The 18,941-nt window shown below is 39.1% G+C and overlaps 1 protein-coding gene across 2 annotated transcripts in view; it reads left to right on the plus strand.

The window, feature by feature from the left end:
- Window positions 1-17,348, plus strand: part of LOC135699848 (zwei Ig domain protein zig-8-like) — a 326,931-nt gene extending 309,583 nt beyond the window's left edge. Inside the window, exons 5-6 of one of the 2 annotated variants that reach the window (XM_065220202.1) lie at window positions 16,031-16,199; window positions 16,304-17,348. In XM_065220202.1, coding sequence (XP_065076274.1) covers window positions 16,031-16,199; window positions 16,304-16,914 — 780 coding nt within the window. In that variant the 3' untranslated portion in view covers window positions 16,915-17,348. The remainder of the gene's footprint in view (window positions 1-16,030; window positions 16,200-16,303) is intronic. The other variant, XM_065220203.1, reaches the window with a different exon arrangement.
- The last annotated feature ends 1,593 nt before the right edge of the window (window positions 17,349-18,941 follow it).

Below are 18,941 nucleotides of genomic sequence, written 5' to 3' on the forward strand. Positions count from 1 at the left end.
GCACGATGCCAGATCCGGCCAAAACAGAGTGTCACCTTCGTGGAACTGGAGGATGGACAGCAGGCGATTCTGGAGAAATTCTTCTTTATATTTCAAGCTGAACATTGCATTAGGTCCTAAGTAACATTAATCGATTCTCTTCGTCGATAACTTGATAACGTTAATAACTTGAGCTCATAACCGTTTCTTGTTGCGTTTGTCGTATTAGATGCTAGATATAAGCTTCTTTTATCGATCTGTTTTCTGAAAATACCTGGGAATGTCTTTACATGGCCGTGGGGATACAAAGAGAAAGTCGTCAAAGAGAATCTGTCAATGTTACTTAGGACCTAATGCAATGTTCAGCTTGATTTTTGGCCGTTGATGGTGCCGGTGGTTGCACGGCTTGCTGAATTTGCCGCATAGATCTCCTGCCACACTAAGTACTTTTTGGCAAATTTGTTGACCTTCTTCTTCCGGAACTTCTCTGGAACATCCAGGCGGTACTTGACGACGAAAAACTTCAGGCCAGGGATCTACTTGGCATCCGGTTTAATGTATGTCTCGTCGTCCATTACGATGCATTTTGGGTGCACCAACCACTCGTGGTACAGCTGCCTGGCGCGGGATTTGGCCACCGTATTCTGTTTATCAGTTCGGTTAGGCACCTTCATTACCTTGAAGACATGAAGTCCGGCCCTTTTCATTGTCTGATGGACTAACCAGAGAATTGACCTTCTTGGCCACGTCCCAAATCTAAAGGTTCGGATTGCGCTTGAAATAATCCCTCACCGTCATTGCGTTCACGGGGTCGGTCGTATTTGCTTTTCTCCCGCTGCCAGCTCGCAGCTGGATTTTCTGGGTCTCCTTGAACGATTTTACCACACGGGACACGGTCGAATTGTTGATTCCAAAATTTTTCGGGATCCACCTGTGGGACTGGCGTGGATTTTCCACGACCGCTCCCATAATTTTTTGTCGAAGCACTTCTTGCCTGGAAGCCATCTCGATAACCGCTTGACAGGTTGTGACGAGATTTTGCACATGAACACATTACACTCAAAAATAGTTTTACTCAAAATTTCATCATTTTTTACCAATAAAATAAAAAGTTATACATAAAAGAAAGAATTGCATTTTTTTTTTTCGAGTACAATCTTTTGGTTACCATCTAATGAGTTTTATATCAGATGGGTGCTAAACGTGAGAACACCTTGGTAGTTGACTTAAGTGTTCTGTCCAAGTGACCAGATGCGTCTGTCGTAGAGTAATTCATGTACGGTGAGTTGAAATTGGAGATATTGGACGCCTTAAACATCCAGTTTCATAAGGCTCGAAACTGTGTCTACGTCGAGATGATAGATGCAGCAACATCGAAGCGCTGTCTTGCATCACACCATTTTCAGAACACTATACAGTACGAGACTAAACGAAGCCGTTAACGTGCGAATCCGCGGTCTTCCTCCGAAAGCACCTAACATGGTGATTATAGAAAGTACAATGGAGTACGTGTAGTACGAGCAACTCATCCCTTCCTATCTAACGATCGACGGTGAGACAACATTGATAATATATCGCAATCAAGCAAAAATGTGTAGGTTCTGTGGAAAAAAGGCTCATCCCCGACAAAAGTGTAATATCACAACATCACGCATTACTACTGTCAACGACCCTAAAGACGCAGCAACAATGAAAATATCGAACCAACATTACTCGGTTCTAATCAAAACCATTCTAGAATTGGCGAAACCAGCAATAACACCCAGCACCAACACTTCGATAAAAACAATAGCGTACAAAAATCTATGGATAGTGAATCGGATGAATTTATAACGGTCACTAACAAACGACGACTATCAACAAAACAAAAACACAACAAAGCTACGAACTGGGGTTACCTACCAGAATGATAAATTAGCAGGAAGTGAACATTCCATGGAAGAAATAGTAGACGAATTGTCGGTTCCAAACTCACCAATCAAGCCGAGGAGCAAACATAAGCAGCTAGGAAGCAAGTGAAAATAAAATTGAATTTGACATTATTTTCCAGAGTTGAACCAGCATACGGCTGAAAGTCTCTCCAATAAAGAAATCTAATCTATTCTGGCTGTAGACGAACGGCACATTGTTGACACGTGGCCCACTTTTTCACAAGCGATACACGTCCACTGCTTTGCAGGATACCGGCTTATTCTTGGATTTGATTGATTGCTTAAGCTTCGGGATTTCATACATGAACTGCTTCTTCGCCGATTTCCGGTTGAAGGTGGCGATCTTGCCTGGACCTTTCATGGCTTGTGGCTCATGTTCTGCCGCTTCCCAACTGCGCGCGATACTGCATGCTTTATCGAACGTGAGACTTGCTTCTGTCTGCAGCTTTGTCCAAAGATTCGAACTGTGAACTCCGGCGACAAACTTATCCCGTAAAGTTTCTTGTAGGAACGTTGCATACTCACAGAACTGTGACTGAACCTTGAGTTCCATGATGAATTCCGAAATGGATTGACCTGACGACTGCTCACATTTCCGAAATTTATAGCGTTCAGCCACCACATTGACTGTAGGGGCTTAATGCGTTTTCAGCATCTCAATCAACTCTTCGTATCATTGCGCTCACGTATCATCGGGTGAACAGATTCGTAACGCGATAGAGTAAAGACTTGGACCGTCCAGGAAGAATTGTTCGAGGCCACTGACATATGTATTCGTCGAACTTTTCTCCTACGACAAACGGTTCCAAATGCCCAAACATTGACATCGGCATCGTGATCACTGACGGACCCGGTTTTGGCTCTTCATCTGGCATCTTTTCTTTATCTTCTACACTGACACTATACATTTGCGTTGGATCCCTGACACTAAATCTCACTGACCACAACTACGTGTTTCGAACCGACTTTGTTTAAAAGTGAGGTTAAGCATACCTCCACTCACGTGCACTCTCGACCGATAGATTTTATGATAATCGGATTACTCGACGCGTTTTCCGTTTACCTCGTCGCTAAAGGAAGAAAAACACGATGGACTCAACTAGACATTAAGTAACGCTTTATTAATTACTGTAACAATTACAAAGTTAGCGGTCGGTCAGCAAAAAAGAGCGACAAAGGAGACGCATGGCCTTTTGTAGGGAGAGGAAACATATACAAGAATATCTCCATACATTGTTTGACCAATGGCAACCCAGTTTGAGTACCTCATAATAGTTACACAATATATTCTAGTAATATGCAAGTTCAATAGAGATGGAGATGGATTCTGTAAATATAACAGAATTCACAACAACATGCAAACATTGGCTTATACAGTTAATTTTTGCCTTCATAAGCTATTCTGCAGCTAAAAATGTTTGATGAGAAGTTACTGTAAAACGTGTCTACATAGCACTACACAAACTAAAACCCTGGTAACCCATACCGTTCAGGTCTACGGACTAAAGCAGGAAAACGTTCCAATCTCGATGCCGTCTCTGCTTCGTCGTAGCCCAGTTCCACCATTCAGCGATGAAAACCCATTTCCTGCAGTGGTCCTACATGTAGGTGCACTCCACAGGCGAGAAGCAATGAAAGCAAAACAGAAACGATCCATAGAAAGTAAAGAGAAAACAAGCAATACACTGCAAGCAAATATCATTATTCATTTCTTATTCACTTTGGAATTGAAATATTAAGTGTTCGCAGAGCAGTCAAACCGGGGTGGATGCATTTCTTGGTTTGAAGTATGTACAGAACGTTCGTTGCCTCAGTCAGGACCGTCCTCGCCGTGGGAGCCGAAGTCGATTCTCGTGGGAAACGGAAAACGTGCGGCTCAAAGGCACAACTCGACCTGTCCCACCCTCCCCCTCCCACTTCCTTCATCCTTCTCTCGTTACGTTGCACTGAGTGAGTAAAGTAAAAGAAATATAGCAGCATACGGCTGTACGTCCTGCACTTGCAAAGAAGGCCTTACAATTATAAATGCTACCGGAAGCGTGGGGTAAGAAAAGTAGAATTCATCATGTATTGCGTTGTGGGGGTACCGGCTGGAATTGCATTTCCGAGAGTGGTGGGTCATTCGAGCCACTACTGGAGCATAAACGTTCTCTTTTCGATGGAGCACAACTGCTTGTTGGTACGGATACGATTTTTCATTTCAACTCATCCATCAACCACGCTAAAGCCTTGAGGATTTACGGCACGAGGTCCTCTGTGAAAAGTGTATGAATTTAATCAGAACAACTTCCGGTGAGTGCTGGTTCTTCTCCATGAGTGCCAGTAATCAAGAACTAAAAGCTTGTGAAGTGAATTGATCGTAGTAGTGCTTTAAAAGTGTCGAGGTCAGGGTTTTGCCTTTACTACTGACAAGCATTTAGTACTATTTGGGATGCAGTAACCAAAAAGATGAAGATACAAATACATATAATAATCCTAACTTTGCTTTAAAAAGTTAGATTTCTTGAGTTCAGACGGATCTTCATGATTGTTTATTTTTTTAATAATAAGGCTGATACAAATTTTAGTTTTATTTGTGATGATTTGTTTTACTGATTTGCTACTCAAACCACCCTAAGTCGTTATCCCTTAAATGTATAGTAAGAGACAGTTTCAGTTACAGGAACATAACAGCAGTATACACCGACCGATTGTTCATGAAGAAGGAAACCCATTTGCATGCACTTAAATGTGATAACTTTTCGTTATCGACAACTGATTGATATTACTTACCTCTTGTTTGCATTAGAAACTACCTAACAGTCGATACCATTGACAATGAGACAATACTGATAACGCTATATAGGCTTTTCCAACCAAACCGGTTTCACTCACGTGCGGGCTTTACCACTGCGGCACTCCTGACTGCTTACCAACTGCTGGCACAACACTTCCACTGCACTGGGCGAAAACGAACGATCGGATCCGTAGCGTAATTTTGTTTCATGAATTATTGATGAGTAAATATTTGCGAGCTCCACGGACACATCGCTCTTTTTTCCGGTGCTGCTGTTTTACAGGTAAAACGCATTTGGTTGATGTGGGGGTTGTTCTTTTTTTCATGTTTTTTTAGCTCCTCTTTCGATATGATTTTTCATCCGTTCGGTTTCCGGTTCTGTGTTGCTCATGTCATGGTTTTGTGATGGGGTATGTGTATATGCAGGGCGTGGGAATACGAGCATCATCCCAAATGGGAGTGAAAATTGGATCGAGTGATATGCCAATGTCTGAATTGATCGATACCGAAGCGGAATGGTGGGGGGTTTTGATTCCTTTTTTTTGTTCAATCTAATAACTCTCCTTTCTCGCATGAATGCTCTATTGTTTGTCGCCAAAGGGTTTCTTGTAGTCAGAGCTGGTAAATATCACGGCCGTCATGTGACAATGAGAAAACAGGCCCTTTCACTATCACGAGACGAAACTATCTATCATTGACTATCTTGTCATTTTCCAATGATTAAATACTCATGAGAATAATTCTTATGAGGTTTTGACATTAACATTTCTAACTGATTGAGATGAATTTAAGCAAGAAACTGTATGTAGTCGGTAGAGTGAATATATTATTAAGATTTCCTCGAAACTATGAACATTAAAAGCAATAAATAAGCTAGTAATTACGATGATCGCCCCACTGTCACGTTTGTCATGACAAAAAATTCTATGCGATTTTGAAGGAAATCTCTATCATCGTTTTCTCATCTGATGATAGTGACAGAAGTATCTCTGTAAATATTGCGTTAGATCTTTCATTTAAAATTACATTTGCGAGCCCTGCTTCTAGTCAACATGTTTGCTAGGGTGGGTCAAGTTTTATCGTGGATCACAGCCCAATGTTCCCCACTGCTCTTCCGATGTGTATTGAGGTCCCCAACAACGGTGTCAAATTTGAATGCATTTAGTTATGTTCTGGATCTGCGGGAGATTAAATGTTGTATGGTAAACGGAATGAACCTATTCATTTGCTTGACTGCGTTCAATCCCAGTCGGTGCAGTTGGGATTTTCTGAGGCATAAAATCTGTAATCACGCCTTCCTTTGGAAGGGAAGTAAAGCCGTTGGTCCCAGTTTGATATGTAGGGTCCAGGTGTGGAAGCTGCTATCCCTGGCGTCAGTAACATTTGTATTCAGTACGGAAAAACATATCATGAAAAAAAAAAACAAAAAATCAAATATTGCTCAAATTTTACAAAATCAAGATTGGGAAGACTTTGTACACGCAAACCAAAAATCTATTACAATGAATGTTAGTTCCGTTTCCTATCATCCTCTGTTCATGAACATCGCAACGAATGTTAGAAATTGACCATGCAGGCGATGTAATGGTTTTTTGTCTTTTTTTATTTCGTGTTCCATCTACGGTTTCGACTATACCAGTAAGCTTGTAGGACGACGTACATTGTAGAACATTGTAGAACGACGCACACACTTGTCTCAAATCTCTCCAGCAGAAAAAGCATACGAAGTCGAGCATTTTTATTTCGGGTTCCATCTACGCTTTCGACTATAGGTACCAGTAAGCTTGTAGAACGACGCACATTGTAGAACATTGTAGAACGACGCACACACTTAACTCGAATCTCTCCAGCAGAAAAAGCATACGAAGTCGAGCATGCGAGAAAATGAGCGCTTCATGTTTGCTTTTAGGCTGACCATATTCAGTAGCATGGAGAGAGCAGTGGAAAAAGCACAGGTCTGATAGTCGCAACGTCCGTGATTCGAGTCCAGTCGGCAACCTTTTTTCTATTTTTTTCGACATAATTAATTTCACTCACTAATACAACTCCACATTTTTCGGTCTCCAATTTTCTTACATCGGACCGCAGCTAGGTATATCGCATCCTCGGTTCATGCGGTCTCCACTTACATCCTCTGATGATGAATCCCACATAATTGTAAGCGAATCTTACATCCACCGGTTGGGTGTAGAACAAATGTCAAATACGGAAAATGGATTAGACTTTTGAGAAAAAATATTATTATAATTTAGACCTATTGATCCACGCATATCTAGAGCCGTATACATCCCAAGTAACAATTTAACAGCCTTTTGCCTTTCACACTGATTTATTGTGATTTTAAAACGGCAATAAATAATCTTTTAAGATTAAATACCGCATTTAATATTGCAAAACATTCTTGATAAGTAGTTCAGCTTTATGGTTTTTTAAAAACCTTTTGAAGTCTGATGATAAAATCAAGTATCTGGTTTTAAAAATGAATTTAATTAAGGGATAGAGTGCTAATCCCTTGATAAAACTGTTAAGTTAATCAATCGTGTTATATATAATTATTTATGTCACGACAAAATGCTCCAAAAAGGTGTTTTATCATTATGAAACAATTATAAAGCCGTTTGGTTTCAAACGGGATCAAAAAGGAATATTTTTGCTTTTGTAATGGCAATATATCACAAAACTCCCCACTCTTTACAAATTAAACAAAAAATATTGATCCGCCTAGAGAAAAAAATAATCGAGTATTTTAAACCCAAAATAACAATTAAATGTCTACGGATACTCGAGTAATAATTCTGGAGATGCTGTCTACGGAAGGGCAAAGGAATCTAATTCCAGAACTTCCTGGGGGGCGCAGCAGCTACGACAAAACTGATCGACAACAACAGAGCAGCCGACTGAGAAAAGTGAAGTGAATGCCGTTCACGAAGCACTGGAAACCGACAGTCAGCTGGAAATTGGCTGCCTTCCGAACCATAGCAGCGGTTTCATTCAGTGAAAGGTTCAACTGTTCCAAAAAATCCAAGCAAGCCACACATAAGCTTCATCGTTTCATCCGTGAGAAGGGAAACTTTTCGGGAACGATTGTACTTCCAACTGTTCCAAGTTAGGTAGATTTACTTCATGACGACTAACGGCTTCCAATGGATGAAAATCGTCCTTATCGAGTACGTCCCGCAACTTGTTGATGCAACGCTGGAGTAGAACTTCGTTGAAATGATCACAAAACAAAACTATCGAATTTTCCAGGTAACTTTGCCATCATTAATGCCGTCATAAAACTATTCGGAATAGAATCAAGCAAAATGATAATATAATTCAGTTTGAAAATTATCGTCATAAAAGCCGCATTAAAACGATTTGCATTTGTTAGCGATTTCATGAAAACAAAACAGCTTTCTTCAAAATATCTTATGGAAAATTAATGCCTACACACTACTAAAAAGTCATGTAAATCTCGGTTCCCTGAGACCGACACATGTAAGCGGGCCTTTTTACATAAGAATCAGTTGAAAAGTTTGAGAACACTTAATTTTACACATTACAGCGTATATCATGTAATATACGCTGTCTTGCAATGAGCACTCATACATAGGATTTCCGGTGAAAACTAGATGTATGAGTGCTCATTGCAAGACATCGTATATCACGTGATATACGCTGTAATGTGAACGGGGTATTACGTTCTATGATTTACGTCCAATATGGATTACGTCTCGTGTAAAAGTAGTTATGTCTTAGTGTGTATGCTATCGCCATGTTGTCATTATTCCATTTGTTTTTTTACTACCTACGGTTTTCAAGATGTTTTTCCATGAAAATAACTTTATTCTCATCAATTCATCAATGAGCAACAAAAAATTTCAAATTATCTCGACTGGTCGCAACGATTAATAGATTAATAACTTTATTTTGTTTCCTGAATTAAATATATATTAAAATCAACGTTTTCCGAAGGCGGACTTATTTTTTCCGATCTTTTGAAACACATTTCACATTAGATGTAATCGGTCACCTAAAATAGACCAGAATATGAGAACTGTTTTGATATTTTTGGTATTTCTATATATCCATTTTCAAACAAAGAATTTGGCAATATTGGATGGTATTTTTGTATCCCTTTTTATGTTTATTGATGCTTTAATTTTAGTTAAAATATGCCCTTCAAAAGCTTCTCCAGGGTGGACCAACTAGACAGATTCTGGGCTTAATGAAGTTTTGGTGGATGTAATAAAGGCAAAGCCGTCTTGACCATAACCCTGTAATGTTGTTTTATAGTTGTCTTGTAGTACTTTATAAAACGTAAAATGTTAGTTGGGATGAACTTGTAGGTATTTTATATCACTTTGACCAAACTTTTTGTACAAACATCAAATCGATTTGCAGTGTTCGAAAAAGTTGATTTGTATAGTATTATCAATCTAAGTCCGAGATTTGGTGAAATTTGAGAAATCTTTGGATTTTTGGTAAGCAAATAAATAGGATCGTTCCATTTTCCATACATTTTCCCATACACCATTTAAAACTCTACCGGAAATCGAGATTGTAATCATATTCAATCAAATGTTGCTCATTTTTTGGTGACCTCAATACGCATTGAAAAGGCAATAAGGAGCAGGGGGTTATCAAGTTTACCCACCCTAATGTACACACTCTGCTCTTGCTCTTCACTCAAGGGAAGGCTAGGGTGGGTGATTTAGTCCATTTCTCGGAAGTCCTCCCTCTAATTGAGCTGGTTTTTTGTATGTGGCTATTGTCAACCATATACTAGACACCAACAGAAAATAAGCAAAATTAGTTGGAGGATAGCCAAGAAATAGCAGTAGGAGGACTGCACCAGCCACCGCGCTATTCGGAGATTCCTGTGCTTATATCAAATTATACTACCAGTGCCGAATTAACGGTAAGACGATGGATGGTCCAATATGGAAGGCTCAGAGGCATCAATAATATCCTTCTCAATAATATCTTTCAAGAAATTCATCGTTGTGAAAATAAAATGAAAATTAAAATTAAAACTCTCACATATACTGTTAGATTACAAAAGAACAATGGAACATTGAGGCCAAAATCTCTCGAGCCGTTGGCATATTTCACCAGCTCTCAGGTCTTCAAAAAAGTTGCTCGGTTTACAAAGCACCAACTGTTAAAGGTTTCTGTTTAGTTCTTGTGCCCACCGCCTAGAACAGTGGTCCCTGCAGAATGCTTTCAGTCTGTGGAATGTATGAAATTTATATCAAATTAAAATTTCCTTGGATTTCATATCAAAGTTCTTTTGGAACTCATTTTGGAACTTCTTCTTTTTCATGCTCAGAATTCTTTCCAATTTTGACGTAGGAATACGTTTGGGATTTTTAAATGGGGGTAAACTTTGTTAAAACTATTGAAAATTACACGAATGTGCAACTGTTGATATGAAAGTTAATATTATCACCGATTGCCTGCGAAAAACGATTTCCCTAACACAGATTTCAAAGTTGAATTCCATCCGGTCAATCACCACGTGGTCAGTAATGGTGTTGTTCAATACACAACGGAAGGATCCCCGCAAGCAGCTAGCTATCAAGGCTGCCCTCAACCGCTGATCGGATTTAGTCCAATCACCGTGTGTGGTGGCGCGTGGCGTTGAACATTGTTCTCCAGTGCACAACAAAAAGCTACCTGCAAGCAGCGAACTGCAGCCCACATGAGCATTCAAGGAGGAATAAGCCGCACTGTTATTGATCGGAATTAGTAGCTCTTCGTGAGTCGCTATGGGCCATCTTTGTCAAGCGCGTCATATTGAAGACTTTAAAAAGAGAGAACAAATTCCTGCTGCAGTTTACAAATAATATTTATTATTTAAGACCACGAAGTCCTACGCCACCATTGCGTACAACCCCACAGGGCTGTCCCTTGTAGTTTTTTTTTCTCTAAACAAACAGCCCCTGAATCACAGCTCGTTCGGGCCAGCAGAAGGAAACGACCAAGTTGTTGGCAAACTGTTTCACGAATTTAAGCCGAAAATGATACACGGCTTTTTTTTGTATATCTTTTCTCGATTTCGTTCAAGCTATATCCTCAACCATGTATATTGCAACAAAGCAGCCACTCCAAGAGTGAAGCCAAGTTTATCTATAACATTGTAACGCCAATGACTTCACTTCGGCCTATCGAATGAAGATAAAACATAATTCGGTCGGAGCGCTTCTTTTGTTTTTTGGGAATAATGGGTGCAAACATTCATATCACGCGTTCTCATTGACTTCGTTCGGTAGCTTATTAACTAAAGTATCGTACCAAACGCATAATTGACTTGTTAACTCTGAAATCATGGATTTATTTGAAGTTTTCTTCTCGATAGGCCCAAAATGGGCGATTAGCCCGAAGTAGTTCTCTACCCTATCGTGGAAAATCTCCCTTCATTAAATTTTGAGCTATACTTGGCATAAACAGCGAAATCGTTTACAAGCTTACAAACAATATTGCTTATTAGCGGCGCAGGTGGTGCAGTGGTAAGCGTGATTGCCTCTCACCTCAGCAGGCCTGGGTTCAATCCCAGTCGGCGCCGCCGGGATGATCTGAGGCATAACATCTCTGATCACGCCTTCCTTCGGAAGGGAAGTAAAGCCGTTGGTCCCCGGTTCATGAGTTGATGTAATGGGTCAATAGGTAGGGTCCAAGTGTGGGAGCTGCCTCTCTGGCGTCGGTAGCATTGGTGCTCGCACGGAAAGCAAGATCGACGGAAAACAAACCAAAGAAAAAATTGCTTATTTATGCTATATTGCGTTTAACTTTACAAGAAATATCACGTAAATTTGTGCCAAATATAGCGTTAATTTTATGTGCGCTATATCTCACAGAAATTTACCCCTCCCCATGGACATGGAGGTTGACGGTACTGAAGCAAAGGGTTATGTTTTATTTCTTTATATTTGCAACAATGATGATTTCCTATAGTGACACATATCACCTTCTTAATGCTTCAGTATGCCTCAAACGATTAATTATTGGTTGTTAATAGAACTTCCTTGATAAAATCGGCTGCTTCATACAGACTGAGCAATTCTGATTGTAGTATCAGATTTGTTCTGTATATAGAGGAACTGCACAGCAAAAAAATAATTTTGATATCACGTCAAAGTGGATGCACTACAATCATGTCGAAAATATGGTGTAATATTACTTGCTAAAAAGGACAAAATTATCATTAATACAATGCATGAACTGACATTACGCTGCTTTTACTGCATTTGTTTATTTATGTGGTCATAAAAATTACATGAAATTTTCGACATGATTGTAGTGCATCCACTTTGATGTGATATCAAAATTATTTTTTTTGCTGTGTGGAAGGGCTTATTAGAAACTTCTCACCAATAATGTAACGATCTTCTAGTAAATTTTGCATATTTTTATTAATATTTTATTTTATTTAAGCATATTATTTTTGTTACAGTCAATTAGCATTAGCATACGATACATGAGATTGAATATTACTTGCTCGTTTTGCGTTAAATAATCAATATTTATTTAACTTGTAATTACCTTTGAAAGTTTTTTTCAAGTTTTTTTTTTGTGATCTGAAAATTTTCCCAGTTTGGTTAGAAGTTTCCAAGCTGAGGCATGTCCACAGGCCTAATAGAAAGAAAAGCAGAAAAAGTGTATCATGAAGAATGGTTGCTTGCAGGGTTGCTTCCACTCACTTACTATACATGAGTGATTTTCGGAGTTTTGAATTCGTTAGATGTTGTAATGAAGGTTTATGTTGTTGGATGCGGGAGGAGATTGGAGGGCGGGTGTTTGACGCATAGAGCCTGTCAATTTCGCTTCCAGAGTGTCACAGTCAGCGGTTTTATGATCCGTGAGCGCTCGCGATTCGTAGAATCGTTGATTGTGACTGCAAGTGGATTTGGCGGGTTTTGTGTGACAGACGCTTGCTTTTTGGCCTCTTCTTGTGTCTAACATGTGCAGAGTATCATTATACCGTCTAATAGTTTTGAGATTTCTGGTTGCGTGAAATATATTTGTGAGAATATCTTTTTGAGATTTTAGTAGTCACGTTTTGTTTGTAGTTTAAATTTTATTTCTTTCATGTAATCATCGTAAATAATAGTTATTCAATAATAGATAAACACTTAGAAATCATTACCGAATTCGGTAATTTTTTACCGAACTTTCAACAGCTGATCGTTCGGTAATCCGTTCGGTAAACGATATGACGATAAACACTTTTTTTTTATTAAATGTCAAAATGACCGAACGATTCGGTAATTTTTACCGAACAGTTCGGTCATTCTTACCGAACGATTCAGTATTTTTTAAGTGCTTTTTACCGGATTGTGCCGTAGAACTAAAAATATAAACGTTTTTTTTCTTCTAATTTTCCCGGATTGTTTATATTAAAAGTGCTTTTTTACATTAATATTTCATGTTTTTATTCATCATTAAAATTATGGCCCTGTAATGATGTTGGCATACGCTTTACGAAATTTACTCAACTATAAAAGACTGCAAGATTACTGCAATGCGTGCATAAATGTTGTTCCTGTTGTAGACAAAGTTTCAACGCTAATCATTGCTCTGAAGAATAGGAAGAATTGTTTGTGCCGGTACAGTATCAAAAACGAAGAACGATAGGATCAACATTTCAAACGCTTCCCTCATTCCACGTCCAATTGGAATCGCCAGCATATTGCGCAATCGTTCGTGTCTTCCAAAAAAAATCAGTGATGCGTTCATCCTGGTCTTGTATTTGCTTCCATACCTGTACCATAATAAAAATTACACAACTTTCACTGGTCACACTTCACACTGATCTCACTTCTCTCAGCTTGCGGTTATGTGTAAAAAAAAGCCGTCCCACGATTTCACAGTCTGAATGTACCGAAGTTCGGTTAACGGATTTGATATTTATAGTGTGTTCGGTAATTTTTTACCGAATTCGGCGTATTTTTTTTACAGTGTTCGGTAATTAAATATTCGGATTACTGAAACTTCGTTTGAACTTTACCGAATATTGGTAAAATTAAATTTTGTTACCGAAAAATCTGTAATATTCTGAATTTACAGATTTTTTTCCCGGTAAAAAATTACCCAACACGCAAATCGTCGATGAGTGTGTAGTTCATCCATATATTCGTACTTTGACGCGATGCTCGATGACCCTGGAGGGATCGATTTTGCTTACTGAGCAGAAAATCACAATAAATCGCCACCATCATTTGTATATTTGATATTGAACATTAACCTCCGTAGTTCTGTATTGTCGCGAAGCGTTATGGTTCTGAGATGCTCGATGACCTTGGAGGGATCGTTTTTGCTTACTGAGCAGAAAATCATGGGTTTATTCCCAAGCTCTCCGTCATGACTCTTAAAATTCATGATCACTAAGCAAAATGAATATGTTCTTTCGATAGTCGGCTATCGAGAGATTAAATAAACAACAAATAAACAATACATACTTTCGGTTGCATCGCCAACTTGAGGTGAATCCTAACCGAATACCCAACCCAACCCTCCAACTCCGTAGTACTTATGAGGGTGTCGCTAAGTCGGTGTCCTCTCGTTACGTAAGTACTACATTAACATTTCCTTCCCTATCCCTAGTTATGGTAAAGATGGGCGTGGACGGGAATAGCGACGGTCATGCTTCTGTTACTCTTGTTTAGATTGGAACCAATGTTTACTCTCCAGCATTATTCCTGAAAGTAGTCTAACTGAGAATTTCAGAAGAGACGTGAGTGTCACTAGTATCCAATCTACGGAGTATATCTTAACAACGCTAACGCTAACGCTATATCTCATAGAAATTTACATGTATTTTTCAAACGGTTTACTATGTTGCCAAGTGAAAGGGAAGGGTACATGTACATTCATACACACAAGTACAATCATACAATCAGGGAATTCGAGAAATGATCCAACGCGAAAAATTCCTTCATCGGATCGGGAATCGAACCCAGCCACTTACAGCTTAGTCTTGCTTTGTAGCTGCGCCTTTATCGACTGAACTAAGAGAGGCCCCAAAGGCAAAATTTCACTTGGCCTTTGCTTTTCGAAATGAACGACCGTGGTTAATGAAAGGCCGCAATGTTCATCATCTTTTGCACGAGCCCCGTTCCCACTTGTTTGGCATCCTAATTACATTTCTGCTTGAAATCCTTCAGGTCAATTTTTCTGCAGAGTATGCTTCACAATTGACCAGTATTCCTCATTTGGCTTTAGTTCCGGTCGGATCCTTCTCCTTGGGAACCATTGTCCGGCCAAAATAGGCAATTCACCTCATGCTGCTCCAGAAAAGGTAGTATTCTTTTCCTTAAGACTCCTCTTTCCTTTTTGCTGGTCCCAGAAGTAACGAAAGTTGCGCTTTTCAGCCCACAGCTGCACTCTTCCGGTCAACCGAGGTATAAAATTTCTGTCCAAGAATTTGATCGAAAACTGCCAGGAGCGGAATGACCGTGATTTTCATTTCGAGCGTGCAGGATCGAATCGCGACGTGCTTGCTTCGGTGAAGCCATGATGTAAACAAATGAACCTAACAACCAATGCCTACTGTGATTCTATGCACTCTTAGCTTGATTCAGTGAAATTTTGAAAAGTTTTACTCAAAAAATGCCCTAATGGTAGCGTTTTTAATGTGTCCGGATTTTTTCGTGTTCTATCTTTATTTAAGAAGATCTTAGATGTTCACACACAGTTTTTTTCCCCTTTGGAGTAAGCATTATCCTAGAAACAACTGATTTCTCCAAACGTGAGTACTACATGGCACACTCTACATGCAGCGTGGTGAAAATGTATCACACTCTCATTCAGCAGCCCCCTTCCCCCATGTTTTCCAAAATCACCGTTGTGTGAAGGTACGTCAAATGTCGAGCCAAAATAAAGCAGTCACGTTGAAGCCTTGCGGGAATTTACCGATATACGCCAGTCAATCGAAATATCATTAGATACGGCAGTTTTGCTGTTCTGGTTTTCGGATATGACAAGGACTCTTCTCGCTCGGTTCTACATTACAAATTCACATGGGAGAAACCGGTTGCTCCATTTCATACCCAAACGGCACCTGAGGCTAGTATACAGCGCAAATTCGATTTCTCTGTCGGATTCTGATTTCCTGAAATCGAAAATGAAGCGATTAGTTTGATAGACATTGAATTTATGGTAGTGATGTGTATTATTGGAATTCCATTGAAATTTCCGAACACTTCTTGACGATAACAGCAGCGTCAAAAGTGTGGGTAATAAACAATTGTTGTGAAGCGTGGTTTGTTTTTCCGTTTGCCATTGCTGTCGTTTATTTGTTTCTCAACTGTTAGTGAAACTTTTACTCAGATATTGTTTCCCTTCCCTTCCTTTTCTGCAGATTATCAGTTATGACTCACCACGAGGTGGCGTCTCAGTCATTACGGAGAAAGGTGACACGACCACGTCGTTCCTGCTCATCCAGAATGCTAGACCGTCTGATTCTGGACAGTATACCTGCAATCCGTCCAATGCCAAAAGCAAAAGTGTCACCGTGCACGTGCTGAATGGTAAGTACATTGAATAAAGTTGACTTTTGAGAACATCAAACACTCTTGATTACATTAATCCCCACCATTGAGTTTAAGAACAGCCTGAGAGAAAAATTTGACAGGTGTTTCCCATTCTGTTTCCAGGGGAGTTCCCAGCAGCAATGCAGCGCGCGGGCCAACCGCATCATCGCACGCCCCAGCATCATCAGCTGTCGGTATTTCTGTCTGTTTTTATCTCATCGCTAGTGTGCTACAGGCTGGTCATCGGACGCGGAATGCTTGCCCCGACGTAGCTATTTTTCTAGACGCCTACGCAACCTTAGTCCTTAGACCGTTTCTGTTACTAACGCACACAATCTATCGAATACTGATCAATCAAATTACGAAAACCAATCATCGCCTAGCGTGTAACTTCGGTAGCAGCATACGAGCGCCATCGGCCCTAGTGGCGATGCTGGTGGTTTTGTTTCAACAGCTGCTCCTGCTACTAGAAAAACCATTATTACCCCAATCCCTGCAGCAAACCACTTCTTCCCTGCCGCAACGGTGGCAGCATAACCACTGTCGGAGGATATCGAACCTAAGGTTGTTGTCACTGGTGGAGCCCGTCCTTCCGCGACGGACACTGGAAACGATAACTCGAATACTCCGAGCGGTGCTACTTAATCTTAACGGACACACATTCGAGTTTGTGTTGAATCACTTGTGGAATCAAAGGTTCGCAGTTAGATGAGAAAATTTTAATCTGTAGGTTAATCAATCATGATGGTTATTGTAAATTCAACATTGACTAAACAAAATATAATGCAAGAGAAACTTATAAATAAAATGAATAAATGAAATCTAGACTAAGGTGATCTGTTATGAATAAGCTTTAGGTATCTATGACTAGAATCAATGAATGAGTTAATAAAATTTCAAATTCATTTTCCAAAGGAAAGCAGCTAAACGAAAAGTGGGCGGTATATTCTGAAAGAACGAATACTGTATTAATTTTTAAAACCACGTTGAAACGTTATGGTAAAAGAGTATTGGTATTTGAGTGATATTTTCATATTAAAATTATGACGAAGGAAAACAAAACCCGAGAAAATATAATGAACTATGAGAAATACCATAAAACAATATATGATAAATGAATGTACAAAATTATGGACAGTATATAAAAGAAATAAACCTAAAACGTAAACCAACCATTACTTGTTGGCATGCTTTTCAATCCATCCGAATGCTTTGGGTACTCTGTAACAAGTCAAGTGATTTTATCCGAATTGTAAAGAATTTTGATCATGGTGGAATTATGCCAGCAGCATGCCGATTTAGCCAGTTTCAGTTTCTCGACCATACAACACTTCTTAGATTTTGCTCCAATTAATCTCATCACTTTGCACGCTGGACAAGTATGATGAAGGTCCACTGAATTTCATCGGTAGGGATGTACATCCCATAGTTTGTCATGCATCGAGTTAATCGCAGCATATGATTGTTTCGCAGGGCTCTGAACATTTATTACATACAACATTTCTTCACGTTCACATGGTCTTCACATCTATAAGCCGGCAGCAGCTCTCGTAACTAGACTGACGGTAAGGATCACGCCAAAGCAATGCACAGTGGTTTGAATGCTCAATATCACGAACTTTTTTATTTGTGCCTTCAATGTTGGTTTTTTCACTATGATGTCTTTAAAAGAGTTTTTGCATAAAATAAGGCGCAAAGACTAGTGATAGGTTTTAGTTCGGAACTCCACCACAGGCGGCGCTGCAAAATCTTACTTTTTACATTTACAAGATAGGTATGTGATGTCTTCAGCAAAGTTGTAGATAATTGTACTACAAAAATCTTTGCTGAACACACAAATCCTCTATATTCCTTAGTTTTTGAGATACGTAGCTTTTAATATGACTGTTCAACAAAATTTATTTATTTTTTCACTTTTTATAACATATTTAAAAAACTAAAGGTTTTAGAAGACTATAATGTTCAACAAATATATGTATTTTATCACAATACAAAACTTTGTTCAAGACGTCCAAAAGGTATCGATTACACAGACTGAGTTATTCACAAATTTAGTAAAAAATTTTTACATATTTTGTGCCCTCACAGACAAAAATCCGGCAAAATCCGGCAGGTGAATCTTGAATAGGATGAAAGCTTGTTAAAAAGTGATATCAAATTCCATTGAAACTTTTGTCCCTTTTAGTATCCTCGTTGATTGTTTTGTATTTTTAAAAGGTCGTTCCGTAGTTTAGTGTCAGCGTGCATTTGTCAAATACTGAATCAAAGTAGGCTCAGTGATAATATAACAAAGTTTGGTCACACATTGATCGGTTTTGCAGCATTAAACGCATATTACTTAGAAAATGTGAAGGTTATTTTTTCAACATTTCCGTAGCAGATCCCAAAAGTGAGAAAAGCATGTCTTTCAACAATGAAGGTAAGTACAACCATGTAGTTAATAAGGTATTCAGTGTTAATTTCCAATTCATGCTATAAATGAGTTATCTATGGAACAATTTCAAAAATAGTTTAAATTATAAGTTATCAAATAAAATTTCAGTTGAAATCGACAGGGGAAAGCTTTTTAAACTGTGGAAAGAATATAAGGGAAACGACATTGATAAATCAAACGTTGTGTCGAGAGAAGTTGTTGACCTTTACGGCATTGAAACATAATCAATGCCGTAACAGTCAAAAACTTCTCTGGACACAAGTGGCAGCTGAAATCAACTATTTTGTGAAGGCGACATGCAAAAA

Source organism: Ochlerotatus camptorhynchus, unplaced genomic scaffold (assembly GCF_037179485.1).
Source record: "Ochlerotatus camptorhynchus isolate MF236.1 unplaced genomic scaffold, CSIRO-AGI_Acam_v1.1 ptg000119l, whole genome shotgun sequence".
In the NCBI taxonomy this organism is placed as follows: domain Eukaryota; kingdom Metazoa; phylum Arthropoda; class Insecta; order Diptera; family Culicidae; genus Ochlerotatus; species Ochlerotatus camptorhynchus.